The following is a 13,101-nucleotide window of genomic DNA, read 5'->3' on the forward strand; positions in this document are numbered from 1 at the left end:
ACACCAACCACGCTGTCACTTCAGGGCCTTTGCATTTTCTGGTCTCTGTCTGGAACACTCTGCCACTGCCTCCTCACCTCCTCCACTTCACTGGGCCTCAGTTCAAATGTCACCCCATTGAAGGTGTTATCCAATTGCTTTATCCAAGACAGACCCTGTCTCCCCAACACATTTCTCTCTAACCCTTTACTCTGCCTTATCTTTCTTTCTTTCTTTTCTTTTCTTTTTTTTTTTTTTTTTTTTGAGTTGGAGTCTCACTCTGTAGCTCAGGCTGGAGTGCAGTGGTGCGATCTTGGCTCACTGCAATCTCTGCCTCCCGGGTCCTGGTTCAAGCAATTCTCCTGCCTCAGCCTCCCAAGTAGCTGGGATTATGGGCATGAGCCACCACACCCAGCTAATTTTTTGTATTTTTAGTAGAGACGGGGTTTTACCATGTTGGCCAGTCTGGTCTTGAACTTCCGACCTTGTGATCCACCCGCCTTGGCCTCCCAAAGTGCTAGTATTATAGGCGTGAGACACCACGCCGGGCCTGCCTTATCTTTCTTAAAAGAAACTAACAACGTCTGACATATGCTGACTTGTTTATTTATATTATCCAGAACATAAACTCTCAAAGGCAAGGGATTTGCTTCACTACTGATTCCCAAGTGCCATGAAATGTACCCAGCACATGCTGAGCCCTCAATCAATATTTGTTGCGGTGTGACTTTTAAAGCATCAGCCTCAATGCTTATTAGCACAGACTTGGTCTCATGGAAGCACTTCGTATTTTTCTGGTGGAGGGTTAATTAGTCCACTAGTTGACAAGTGAGTCACGGAGGATGAGAACTATATTTGAGCAGTGTGGATCTGTTCAAAGAGGTCCTGGGGCACCAGACTACAGACCACTGTTGAAATGAGGTTGCTAAGGGTCACCTTGTGGAGCGAGAGCTGTGGGCCCCATCTCATCCACAGCTGCTTTGATCTGAGGTGGGGCCCTGGAGATGAAGTGAACAGAGGTGGGGAGTGCTGTGTATTTTTTCCCCACAAAACCACTAGGGCTCATTGTCGGCTCCTGGGCTTTCCTTTCCACATCCTTTTCAGGGACTGAGGCCAGTTTTGCATTATTCAGTGACCAGGCATGTGGTGTGACTGTAGGTGGCAGGTGCGGACAGCACAAGCTGCTAGGTTGAGTGACCCCATGTGCCTTGTTCAGGCAATCTTGGGGGAAGGTGATAGGAGAGAAGTGGGTGCGGAAAAGAAAAAGCATTCGGTAAAGCCAGGTTACCCACAGGGAACCGCTGAGCAGGCCAGGCAGGGAGGATCTGGGAACAGTAGGGTTGAGGATGCGGGTCTGGAGGGTAGCTGTGCTGAGCCTTTGTCCATGGTGAGGTGATTGCTCAGGAACTGGGGAGAAGAGGGAAGGTCCTTGGATGGGACTGACATCCTGTGGGGGGGAGATTGAAGGCACTCTGGGAAAATAGCACTTTCAAACCCACCCTTGTTTCTTCAATGCCTCCTTTCTCTCTATTATCAAGACCTGAGTAAGGCCCCAGGAAAAAGAGTTACACGTGGGTGAGAGAAACTGTGAACCTTGGCCAGGTGTGGTGGCTCACACCTGTAATCCAAGCACTTTGAAGGCCAAGGCAGGCGGATCACCTGAGGTCGGGAGTTCAAGACCAGCCCGACCAACATGGTGAAACTCTGTCTTTATTAAAAAAAAAAAAAGAAAGAAAGAAAAGAAACTGTGAACCTTATCAGCTAATAATCTCCAAGGATAAGTTTAGCTCATTAAGTGTTTTTCTAGTAGCAATCAATACTCCAGAGCTTTTCTAGACAGAATCATTCAGGGGCAGAATGTATTTTCCAAAGGTGGCCACAATATAAAGTTCGTTGGAGTCAGAGTGACTTCTACAGTCCTCCTGTTGGGCAGTGGGGCTCTTTGTTCCCTCCCCTCGAAACGAAAAATAAATGTGACAGATTCTAGAGGACCTCCGTATCCTTTCTCTCCGTAATGTTCCTTCTGCAGAGTGTTTTACGGCTCTTCACTCCCTCAGTTTCAGGCAGGAAGACTCATGCTGAGCTGAGCTACTTTTCTTGAAGTTGTGTAAGAACGTCCTGTTGGCTGGGACAAATTCAATATTTCTTTTCCTGGTCACTGCTGGAGAGTGAGGAAAGACTTTTCACCCCCATTCCCAGATCCTGCAGGAGGCATGAGAGCGGACGCAGATGGTGAGGATGTCTATTAATATGGTGTTTCCTGCAAAACAGTGCCCATCTCGACCATGGGTTGTCAATCATCCTCAGTGTCTACAACTGCAATTTACCTTTGAGGGGCCATGAACTCTGGTTACCTGAAAGTCCTTAGGCCAGAAAGAGAAACCCCTGACCCCCACCTTTCACTTTCACCTGTTTCTAGACTTTTTTTTTATAGCAATGCCTTGGCCATCAGGAAGCATCGGGATCTCAAATAGCAGGGTCTGGGGCTGATGCTGAAGCTGGCATGGGTGATTCAGAGTTCTTCTGTTAGTTCCAACATCTAGTATCTTTTAGTGCCTAGGACCCAGGTTGGAGGCAATTCTTTGGTTCCAGTTGGTTGATACTTTATGAATAGTGGTGGGGGAGGAATGCCTTGGACAATCATTGTCCCTGTGGACCTGGATCCTGGAGAACTTCCAGTGTCCTGGAGGGAATGTTCTGTTTGGCCCATGTTGCCCAGAGAGGATCCAGGACATGCGAAGATGGGAGAGAAAAAGGGGAAGGGTGAAACGTGCTGGTGCTTTCTGCCCGCGTAGTGTGATGGCGCCCAGGCTGCCCCATCGAGGCAGGACAGGATTCCCATGGGAGGTATGAGGACTGTGGTGATTTCCAGGCACCAGTTATGTCCCCGAACATCGTGTGCCTGGGCAGTGGGGTTACTGATGGTCCAGGCATCATTTCGTACTGTCCTTTATGGCAGATCCTGCACAAGGGGGTTCTCTGTCTCTGGACCCACCCTGTCAGCATGGACATCCTTCTTCTTTTTCCCTGGTAAATACATCAGAAAGAGAGTTACCCCTCCAATGCTTGTAGTCTTGGCATCCTTGGCCTGCCTGCAGACCTCTGAATCCTGAGTGTGTTAGCCCAAGGTCACCTTAAGCAAAGGGACATTTCTCCTGGTCTTGCAACACCCTGGAAAAGGAGGCTCTTCAAGAGTAGGAAATTCTTCCTAATGCCTAACCTTGACCTACGACTATGCCATACGTTTGGTTGTAGAAGGTATGGAAAGTTAGGGCTGTGGTGGATCCAGTTAAATCACTGGATGGAAGCCATGCGGCAGAGCCAGAACCAGCTTCTGGACTCCCTGTGTGGAGCCTTCTACGATCCCAGGTGGTTGGGTTCCTTCTCAGTGGCCAAAGGTGCTATTTTCTGAGCCTTGAGGACAGTACACTAAGTGAAAAAAGCCAGGCCAAAGGGCCACATAGTGTATAGTTCTATTTATATGAAATGTCTAGAAAAGACAAAAGCACAGAGCCAGAAAGTAGACTAGTGGTTGCCTAGGGCTGTGCGAGGAATGGGGGAATTGGGAGGGAATGGCTAAGGGGTTATGGGGTTTTTTGGGGAGGGAATGGAAATGTTTTAAAATTGGTTGTGGGGCTGGATGCACAACTCTGTGAATATACCAAAAGGCATTGAATTGTATACTTTAAATAGGTGAATTGTATGCTCTATACATTATATCTCAGTAAAGCTATTTTTTCCCCTGCTCTTTTCCTGGCTTCTACTTTCTTATCACAACTCCTGGGGACTCTTGAGGCAGGGGCCAGGGCCAGACCTCCCCACAGCAGATGGGGCCTTCAGGTGGCACGCAGCCTCAGCTAACCCTTCTTGGCCTCCTCCTCACTGGACAGAATGAACAGGAATCTGCACTGCCTGCCCCCATGCTTAGCGGTTGGACCCAAATATGGTGCCTTCTAGGACACACCCACCATAATGGGGCCTCAGTGCCTCCTCCTTGCTGACCCCCTCTCTGCACCCTGGGACAAGCCAGGCTCTGACAGCCTGGGATGGAAACGGCCATGGAGCCCTGGTCAGTCGGGTGGTTCTTTCACGGGCAGGGCATCCCGGGGCACAGGCAGGGACTGAGCTGGATGTAGAGCTTACAACCTGGTCTGATCTTGGAGTTTTCCCTTCCTTCCTCTTCTCAAGACGGCAGCCCTATCAGCCACTGCCCAGGGAGTAGCTTCTCTTAGGGAGCCATTTTGTAGAAATCTCTGGCAAGAAGGGGTTGGGAGTCATCTAGAATCCCACTCAACAATGTCTGTCGATACCAGCTACGTTTCAGGAACTATTGTGTTCTAGGAACCACTCACATGTCCCGTGGTGACCCAGCATCCTCCTTTTAAGAGCTCAGAATTCAGTGGGGAAGTAAGCGTAAATAGTTCTCTGATTGGGGTAAGTAATGAAGATTAAAGGAAGGACATTAATCAGCCTGAGTGTGGGGGAGATCAGGGAAGGCTTTGTGGAGCATGCACACCTTGAACACTGAGTAGGAGAAAGCCACAGGAAGGAGGGAAGCTGGGTGGGAATCATGGCAAGTGTGTTCCAGGCAGAGGGAATGTAACGTACAAAGGTCCGCAGATGGTGAGAGAGAACAGCTCATTCAGAGAACCACGAAAGAAACTTCAAGTAGTTGGGTCTGGTTGGAAACCAAGATATGATGAGCTAGAGAAGGCCAAGAGATGAGTCGGGAAAGGTAAGAAGGGGCAGACCATCTGAAGCCTAAACAGGAGGAGGTCCAAGCCCCCCTGCTCCCCAGGAACTCTACCTCCTCCACCTACCTCCTGCACGTGCAGGACTCCTACCTGAGCAGGGGCCGCAGTGCCGGGCAGAGAAGAGAGCAACCAGGATCAGGAGCAGCGAGACGGGCACCACCACCAGCAGCACATCTTTGTAGGAGGCTTTCCCTGGTGCTGAACATGGAGGGGTGTGGTCAGAGGTGGACCTGATGCTTCATAAGCACTCAACCATTGACTGCTGGCCCTCAGCATACCTTCGTCATGATGGCAGCTCTCCCAGGGTGTGACTGTGGCCAAGTCCCAGCTGACAGGGTTGGAGACAATGCAGGAATAGGCCACACCTCTGTCTCCCGGTCCCAGGGAAATGCTCAGCACCTGTCCATCTGTGAAGAGGCTGTGTGGCTCCATGCCAAAGTCCACAGTGGTCTCCCGTCGCCAGCTGTAGGTTATTTCGCTGATGTTGGGAGCCCAGCAGGACAAGAAAGCCTGGCAGGTCTTGGGAGGCTGAGCATCCCCTCCTACAGCAATGAACACTTGTACCACGGGCCTGGGCACTGCATCTGGGAAAGAGAAGTACAGCAGGTGTGGGTCCCACGGCTGCTGGGCAGGGGGCACAACTCTGGTTCTGGGACCCACCCAGGGTTAGACACCACCTCTGACTAAGGCTGTCTTGTTCCAGAATCTTGTCTGGGTTTCCACTGCCCACGGGACAGAAGCTGAATTCCTTAGCTTGATATTCAAAACCCTTCAGGAAATGATTCATGCCTGTCTCTCCAGCTGTACCTCCTGCTGCTTCTCCCTGCTCATCCTAATTAATTTGCAGTTTTCCCAAACATGTCATGCTCTTGAATATCTTTCACGCTTTCACACGGTTCATCTGCGCACACAGATGCCTTCCCTTTCTTGGCCTCCCAGGAAACTCCTACCCATCCTTCAAGGCCCAGCTGGAACACATTGCTTAATGCCTTGACTGTGAAGCCTTCCCCGATATCCCAGGCATGGCTCTGAGCTCTCCCAACACTCTATCTCTTTGTGTAGTATTTCTCCCACAATGTGTCAGTCAGTCAGCAAGAGATGACAAGCCTTTATTAAGTCAGGCAAGAAAACAAATACATTCCCAGCCTTCTGGAGCCTAGAGTTTGGTGAGAAAGACAAGTACTGACAAAGGATTATGAATAATTAATAAAATAATTATGAGGGTACAAAATGCCGTGAAGGAGGGGCCCAGAGGTGGGGGCTCTGTCTCGCTCGCTCGCTAACCTTAGCTCTCCGGTGCTGGCAAACAGTGGGTGCTTGACACCTGGCCACTGAACACACGGATATCCTGGCGTCCTAGTCCACAGACCCACTTTCCTATACAGGTTGATGAGTAAATCCTGAGTCTCAGTGGAAAGGAGGCCAGTGGGAGAGCATTCTGGTGACAACGGGAGGGCTCTGTTTCTGACAGCATTCCAAAGTCGAGCAGAGAAAAGCCTCGCTAATGCTAGCTCGGTCTGGTGGGATTTGTGATATGAAAGAGAAATGATTTGCTGGGCACACTAATAGTATAAACAAAGATTACAGGGGGGATATTTACGCCACTTAAGAGGACAAGCTGCTTCCAAACACGATCAAGCGCAGTGGAAACACCCATTGACATTTCTAGTAACTGATCTGCTAATTCAAATCATTCTTATCTATTGTCAAAGCAGAGCTCCTAAGGACGGCTGCTTGGCAGTTTCGTGCAATTAGTTCTAATCACGCTATGTATTTGGAAGCAATAAAACAGCAATTTCCTTAAAATCTGTAATTCAGATGCTGAGAACAAGGCATTTTAGAGCTTAGTGGTGTGGGTGCTGCATGTATTATCACATTCAATGTCCTCATTTCACATGTGCGGCAGCTGAGACTCAGATCGGAGGAGGCTCCAGGGCTGCCTGTATGGTGGGGTAGGTTATTCACTGCACAAGGGCAATGGGCTAAGGAGGTCACAGGGTAACAGGTGGCGGGGGTTGCTGAAATCCAGCCGGCACTCTGCTTGCCAAGATGAGCCTCAGGGCTGCGTGGATCCAGAAAGGCACCTTCCAATTGCATCAGCACCCTGGGTTGCTTGCCCAAGGATAGCCAGTCAGCTATCTCAGGCTGGGGGGCGGGGGAGGAATGAGAGACACCTCCCCAGTTTGCTGACAGCCTTTATCTCCCTCGTTGCTACCCTCTTCCCAGCTGCTTCCTCTGCTTTCCATTCTTAAATCTGGACTCCCCGCTTCTTCCACTCTATCTAAATTTCTAAGGTTTTACTGAAACCGGGGTTTAGGGTCACCTGTGCCTCTTTTCCAATCCATTAGGTAGATAAATGAGAGCTGAAAGCCACTCTTTCTTGACCAGAGGGCAAATGATGAAGGTGACGGGGGTGGCTGTGCTGGAGGTGTCTTGGGGAAATGAGGGCCACCCAGCCCCCAGTCCGTGCAGCCAGCTGAGGTGGCTGAATGTAGCGGAGCGAACGGCCCTGCAGACCCACGCAAAGCAGAAGTTCCACCCAGCTGGGCCTGCCAACCCACAAACTCATGAGAAATAAACAGAGTCGTTGTTTTCAGTCAGTAAGCTTTGGGGTGGTTTGTTTTGCAATGATGAATAACGGAGAGAACCCGTGAATCATATGTAGCTAAAATCTCAGAAGCTCTTTTAAGAAATATGTAAATTCTATACTTTTAATGATAGTTTCATTATAATTTAATTTTTTACTTTTTAATTATTACACTTTAAGTTCTGGAATACATGGGCAGAACATGCAGGTTTGTTAAATAGGTATACATGTGCCATGGTGGTTTACTGAACCCATGAACACGTCATCTACATTAGATATTTCTCCTAATACTATCCCTCCCCTAGACCCCCTCGACAGGCCCCGGTGTGTGATGTTCCCCTCCCTGTGTCCCTGTGTTCTCATTGTTCAATACCCACTTATGAGTGAGAACATGCGGTGTTTGGTTTTCTGTTCCTGTGTCAGTTTGCTGAGAATGATGGTTTTCAGCTTCATCCATGTCCCTGCAAAGGGCATGAACTCATTCTTTTTTATGGCTGCATAATATTCCATGGTGTATATGTGCCACATTTTCTTTATCCAGTTTATCATTGATGGGCATTTGGGTTGGTTCCAAGTCTTTGCTATTGTGAATAGTGCCTTAATGAACAGACATATGTATGTGTCTATAATTTAATTTTTCAATAAATCAGTTATGTCATAGTTTAGTTTGTAATATCATTTTTTTTTGCTTTACAGTGGTACATAGACTAGTGGCACATCGTATAGTCTGTGATGGTCCCTTAGAACTGAGGAAGCATAGGCTAGGCTGCATCCTGGATACCACTGCAAATGCCACTGCATTTCACCCTATGGGTACTTTACACCGTAATATTATAATGCCCATTTACTAAGGAGAAAGGTGAAGCTCAGGAAGGCTAAGCATTGTGTCCAAGGCCACTGAGCCACAAAAAGACTGAGCTAGAGTTCAGGCAAGCACTGTGAAACGGCAAAGCCTGGCTGATGCAGCCAGGAGGAATTTTCTTAGATGTGACTGCCAGGGAGCAGCTGTTTTGTGAGTCAGCACTGTGGTCAGAGACCAGAGGTTGCTGGGACCCAGCTCTCCCTAGCTGCTATGACTCGGAATGCTTGTCTGGTGCTTTGTGGGAGAAGAGGGTCAGGTAGGCGGTATCAGACACACTCACCGTACACCTTGAGCTGGAGGGTCTGGGTCCAGGTCTGACCCCTTGTGTCCACCATCAACACGGAGAAGTTGCCGCTGTCTGCAGACTCCAGTGGCCCGATCTCCAGGCTGAGGTTGCTGTGTAGCTGGGCTCGGCCCAGGAAGCGGGAATGGTACAGAGTCTCTAGAGAACCTCGGAAAAATGTGGCCAGGAGCTCCTCCGAAGGCCAGAGAGATCGCCAGATAGCCTCACGGACTCGGAAGCCAGGGGGACGCACTGCCACCAGCAGCACACAGTCCCCGACCTTGCTCAGCACTTGGGCACCAGTAACTGTAATGGGAGGTAGGGCTGAAAGAACAGAGCCCCTGCTCACTCTGCCTGCTCCACGCTCCTCATTCTTCTCTTGCATGCGTCTGAGCTGCCATGGGGGTGAATTGGGGCCCTTCCACCCACACTCCCTCCACTCAAGTTGAAGGTGCACTGTGCCAGGCACCAGGGATAAAACATATGGAAGATAACCCAGTCTCTGCCTTTGTGGAGCTTACAGAGAAAGCCAGACATTCACGAAAGCAATTAAATATCATGAAGGGAAAAATGGGATGTCCTGGGAGAACACAGGTAGGGTGACGGGACCTCACCCGGCCTGGATGGGCTCAGAAAACAAACGGTTAAGCTGAGCCTTGAGGAGGAATGGCGGTCAGCCAGGTCAAGCTGAGGGCCGCCTGGAGCAGGAAAGGGAAGTGACTCCGGCAGAGGGCTCAGGACGGACAAAGGCCTGGAGGAGGAGAGTTGGTGCCCTGGGGAACTGAGAGTAGCTCTCTGTGGGAGGAGTAGGAAATCACACTGCAGAGTCGGTGGGAGTCAGATCACACAGCGCCCTGAAAGCAACACTGGAGTCTGGGCTTTTTCTGCAGAGCAATGGGGGGTGGGTGGGGGGTCTCAGGTAGGTTTTAAGCAGGAGAGTAACAGGTTAGATGCTTGGTTAGAAAGATCGCTCCAGCAGAGATGTGGAGAATGCACTGGAGGTGGGCAGGACTGAGGCTGTTCGTATGAGTCCAATGGAGAAGTGATGGCCACTTGAATTGAGGAAAGGAGCAACCAGGATGGGGAGAAGTGAGAGGAATTGAGAGACGTGAAGACGGTACAATCAGCAGGCTTTGGTAATGGATCAGTTCTGGGGAGTGAAGGAGAAAAAGGAGTTGAGGATGGCTCCCAGGTCCTTGGGATCCACTGGATGTTATTCTCTGTGATCCAGAACAGGAGGAGAAACAGACAGGGGGTGAGATGGCAAGAGGCTGTTTTTGGGGACTGTGTCTGAGGCAGGGGTGTATGGGAGACGCTTCTGCCCGAAATGCTCCCTGACTCCTTTGCTGACTAATTTCTGGTCACTCTTGCACCACACTGCCTCCTCTGGCCTCCCCCATCCCTCTCTGCAGGCTACATATTCTCTCTTGTGTTCTCACAGTGGCCTGGGGTCACCATGGTGACTACCCTTATCCCTCTATTTTTATAGCCTGTTTATGAGTCAGCCTTTCCCACTAGACCGTGAGCTCTTTCTCTCCATCGAGCTTCCTGGGCAGGGTAAGAGGTGATGAAGGTGTGGGCAATGTGATGTGTTCTGGATGGTTGCTCAGTTGGCCAGGATAATTCCAGTCCCTCTTTGTTAATGCGGAGTAGGAACATAAAACACAAAGAGAATTGCACTGGATGTCAACCAAGACCTAGCTTCTACCTGCTCCTGGTGCTGCCACAGATCACCTGTGTGGCCTTCGGCATGTCACCTCCCCTCCCTAGGCTTCAGTACCACTGAAAAATGAGAGGTCTGTATCAGGTCAGGCACACAGATCTTTTATCATTAAGGGCCATTGGAAAATTATTTTTGGGCTGGAGGCGGTGGCTCATGTCTGTAATACCAGCACTTTGGGAGGCTGAGGCGGGTGGATCACTTGAGGACAGAAGTTTGAGACCAGCCTGGTCAACATGGTGAAACCTGGTGGCCACTAAAAATACAAAAATTAGCCAGGTGTGGTGGCGAACACCTGTAATTCCAGCTACTTGGGAGGCTAAGACAGGAGAATCGCTTGAACCTGGGAGGCAGAGGCTACAGTAAGCCGAGATGGCACCACTGCACTCCAGCCTAGGCGATAGAGCGAGACTCCATCTCCAAAAAAAAAAAAAAAAAAAAAGACAAATTATTTTTGTCTCACATGTCTGATGATCTGATGATTTGAAAGATTTTGTGAGCCAAACAGACTGAGGCCTTTTTTGAAGTTAAGATGTGATTTCCTGCACGTTTAGAAATGCTGAGGAAATCTGCAGGCTTTGGAGTTCTCAGGGCCAGGAACCCAGGCAGGGAGACCCGGCAAAGCAACCCAAAGGCCCTGTGAGTCTCCTGATGTAAATAATGACATCTGAATCTTTGCCGCACCCCGCAAACCCTCATCCCTGGCCTGGCAGTGCTCACCCATATCATGTTGTCTCCTTGTTGTTGAAGAAGGGGAACTCAGGCATCAGACAGACAGAGGGATCGCTCAGTATGGAGGAAACCCCACGTGTCAGCCACCCCAACATCACATCACCCCCAAATCCACGTGGGCCGTACTTAGCCTGCTTCCATCTCTCATCCCTACTTAGAACTTGTCTCCCCTTATAAAGGCCTGCAGGGAGGGACTTCAGCTCCCCCAAGGGCTGCTGAAAACGCACTCTGCTGATTGTGGGGAACCCCGCTCTGCCCTGCCCTCTGCTTCTCTCCCCAGACTCTGTGGAGTTCCCTGGTGCTAACACTGCCAGGTCCTCAGCATTGGACTTTCTCTTCAAGCAGGCAGTATTCTCTGCTGGCTCATTTTTACTGCTCTGGGCCACAAACAGCTCGTGTCTCACAGACAAGAATACTCCTCAAGCTGTCACCTCCTCCCTCCCAGGACCCTGCATCTCTTTGTATCTGACTAGCTTAAAATGTTGCCCAAGAGTTTGTTCCAGGCTTCCCTACCCACCCTCAGCTTGTGGGTTCTCACTCGGGTTGAGGGCACCCTGCCCATCTGGCGAAGGCAGCTGGGGAGGCGCCTTCAGCTCTCCGATGACAGGCCATCTGCCTGTCCCACTTACCTTCCCAGAGAAGCAGGCTCCACAGGGGCCACATGGCCATCCTTCTCCAAAGAGGCATGCTAACTCCCTTGACAACCCAAATCCAGAACCTCCCAGGCCAAGTGGATGCACGGGAGGAGCTGTGGTCCTTCTGGAAAGTCCCATGTTCAGAAGGAGGAATCTTGACTCAGAACAAGATGTCCCAAAAGTGAAAACATCCAGAATAAAGTGGAAGTTGGCCCTGGGCTTAGCTGGACTTTCAGGAGCGGATTCTTGTAAGTCAGCCTCTTTCACATGGTATGGTTGGCTAGCACATGGCGACAGTAGCCCCCACGCAAGCCACATCCTCCTTGCCTTGAGGCAGGCTGGGATGCAGTCTTGCTGACCTTCCCGCTTCCCAGCCTGCCTCACTGCTACCTGTCCTCCTCATTCTAGCTTAAAATTCTTCTGTGGCCTTCCATGGCCCTCAGGATGAGGACCAATGCTCTGCTCTGCAGGCAGGTCCTCCTGAGTCAGGCCTTCTTCCCCAGGCTGGTCGCCCACATCCATTCTGCTCTCCAGCCATCCCAAGCCAGAGACCCTCGTCTCAGAACTACTGATTTCACATTCTCCTGTGTGGTACTTCCCCGCCACCAGGCAGGCTGCTCCCTTTATCCTTGCAAACAGAGCACGGCTGTGTGGCCAGCGAGGATGCCCTTCCAGGCTTCCAGACCACAGGCAGGTGACAGGCCCCCTCCTCGTGCCCTGCGCATGCCCATACCTCCCTCTTTACTCTTGGTGTGTCTTTTATGGCAGTTTTCTGGTCTTCATAGACTGTGTAGCCAGAGTGGTCTTTTATTCCTTTCTGTGTTTCCCTCAGTGCTGGGCACATTACGGATGTTTCATGAGTTATTTGTTAAGTGAGGGAGAACATTCTAGACATGGCTACACATTTGGCTTTATGTAAGCCTTGCAACTCTCCTCTGAGAGGATCATCTTGTCACCCCATTAGAAATGGGAAAATGAGAAAACCAGGGTGAGGTTAGATCCCTTGTCGAGGTCACAGAGGGGCTGAGCTGGAACCCTCAACCTTTGAAGTGTGATCTATTTTGCCACAGTCACCTCCTCTTCATCCTGTTTCTCTTGTCAGTTCAAGTTTCTTGGTTTCTTGTCGGGGAAGGTTTTTAGAGGATGTGTCGCCCTGGAGGAACGTTCCTGCTAGTCTGGAGGGTGGCTCGCTCACAGCCCCTCACCTGTCAATCAAACTGGACACCGAGCTTTGGACTCAGCCAGGAACTAGGCATTAGGATTTAGCCTGCTCCCGCGTCTCATCCCTACTTAGTATTTGCCTCCTCTCATAAACGCCTGCAGGGAGGAACCTCAGCTCCCCAACGCCCTGCTGAAAACGCACTCTGCTGATAGTGGGGAGCCCTGCTCTGCCCTGCCCTCTGCCTCTCTCCCCAGACTCTGCTGAGTTTCTGCATGCCAACACTGCCAGGTCCTCTGTTGAGTTTCTGCATGCTAACACTGCCAGGTCCTCAGCGTTGGACTTTCTCCCCAAACCGGCAGTATCTACTGCTGCCTCATTTTTACTGCC

General features: G+C 50.4%; 1 protein-coding gene across 3 annotated transcripts; it reads right to left on the bottom strand.

The window, feature by feature from the left end:
- SLAMF8 (SLAM family member 8) lies at window positions 1-11,757 on the bottom strand. Of its 3 annotated transcripts, none has more exons than XM_074389693.1 (5): window positions 11,547-11,757; window positions 8,463-8,771; window positions 5,012-5,317; window positions 4,824-4,931; window positions 1-3,006 (listed from the first exon to the last, which is right to left on the bottom strand). In XM_074389693.1, exons 1-5 carry the CDS (start codon window positions 11,602-11,604, stop codon window positions 2,930-2,932), a joined length of 858 nt encoding a protein of 285 aa, XP_074245794.1. In that variant the 5' UTR covers window positions 11,605-11,757; the 3' UTR covers window positions 1-2,929. The 3 variants fall into 3 exon arrangements, with proteins under 3 accessions (XP_074245794.1, XP_003937962.2, XP_074245793.1); XM_003937913.4 differs by having other exon boundaries at window positions 8,463-8,789; XM_074389692.1 differs by lacking the exon at window positions 11,547-11,757 and having other exon boundaries at window positions 8,463-10,591.
- Window positions 11,758-13,101: the final 1,344 nt, after the last annotated feature.

Source organism: Saimiri boliviensis, chromosome 19, assembly GCF_048565385.1.
Source record: "Saimiri boliviensis isolate mSaiBol1 chromosome 19, mSaiBol1.pri, whole genome shotgun sequence".
Taxonomy (NCBI): domain Eukaryota; kingdom Metazoa; phylum Chordata; class Mammalia; order Primates; family Cebidae; genus Saimiri; species Saimiri boliviensis.

Bases quoted from the DNA above. Each gene is read 5' to 3' on its own strand.
- SLAMF8 (XM_074389692.1), bottom strand. From the start codon at position 8,850: ATGCAAGAGAAGAATGAGGAGCGTGGAGCAGGCAGAGTGAGCAGGGGC. The intron at 5,318-8,462 runs GTGAGTGTGTCT...TCTCTTTCCCAG, and splicing joins CCTCCAGCTCAAGGTGTACG to ATGCAGTGCCCAGGCCCGTG. The intron at 4,932-5,011 runs GTATGCTGAGGG...CTCCATGTTCAG, and splicing joins GAGCTGCCATCATGACGAAG to CACCAGGGAAAGCCTCCTAC.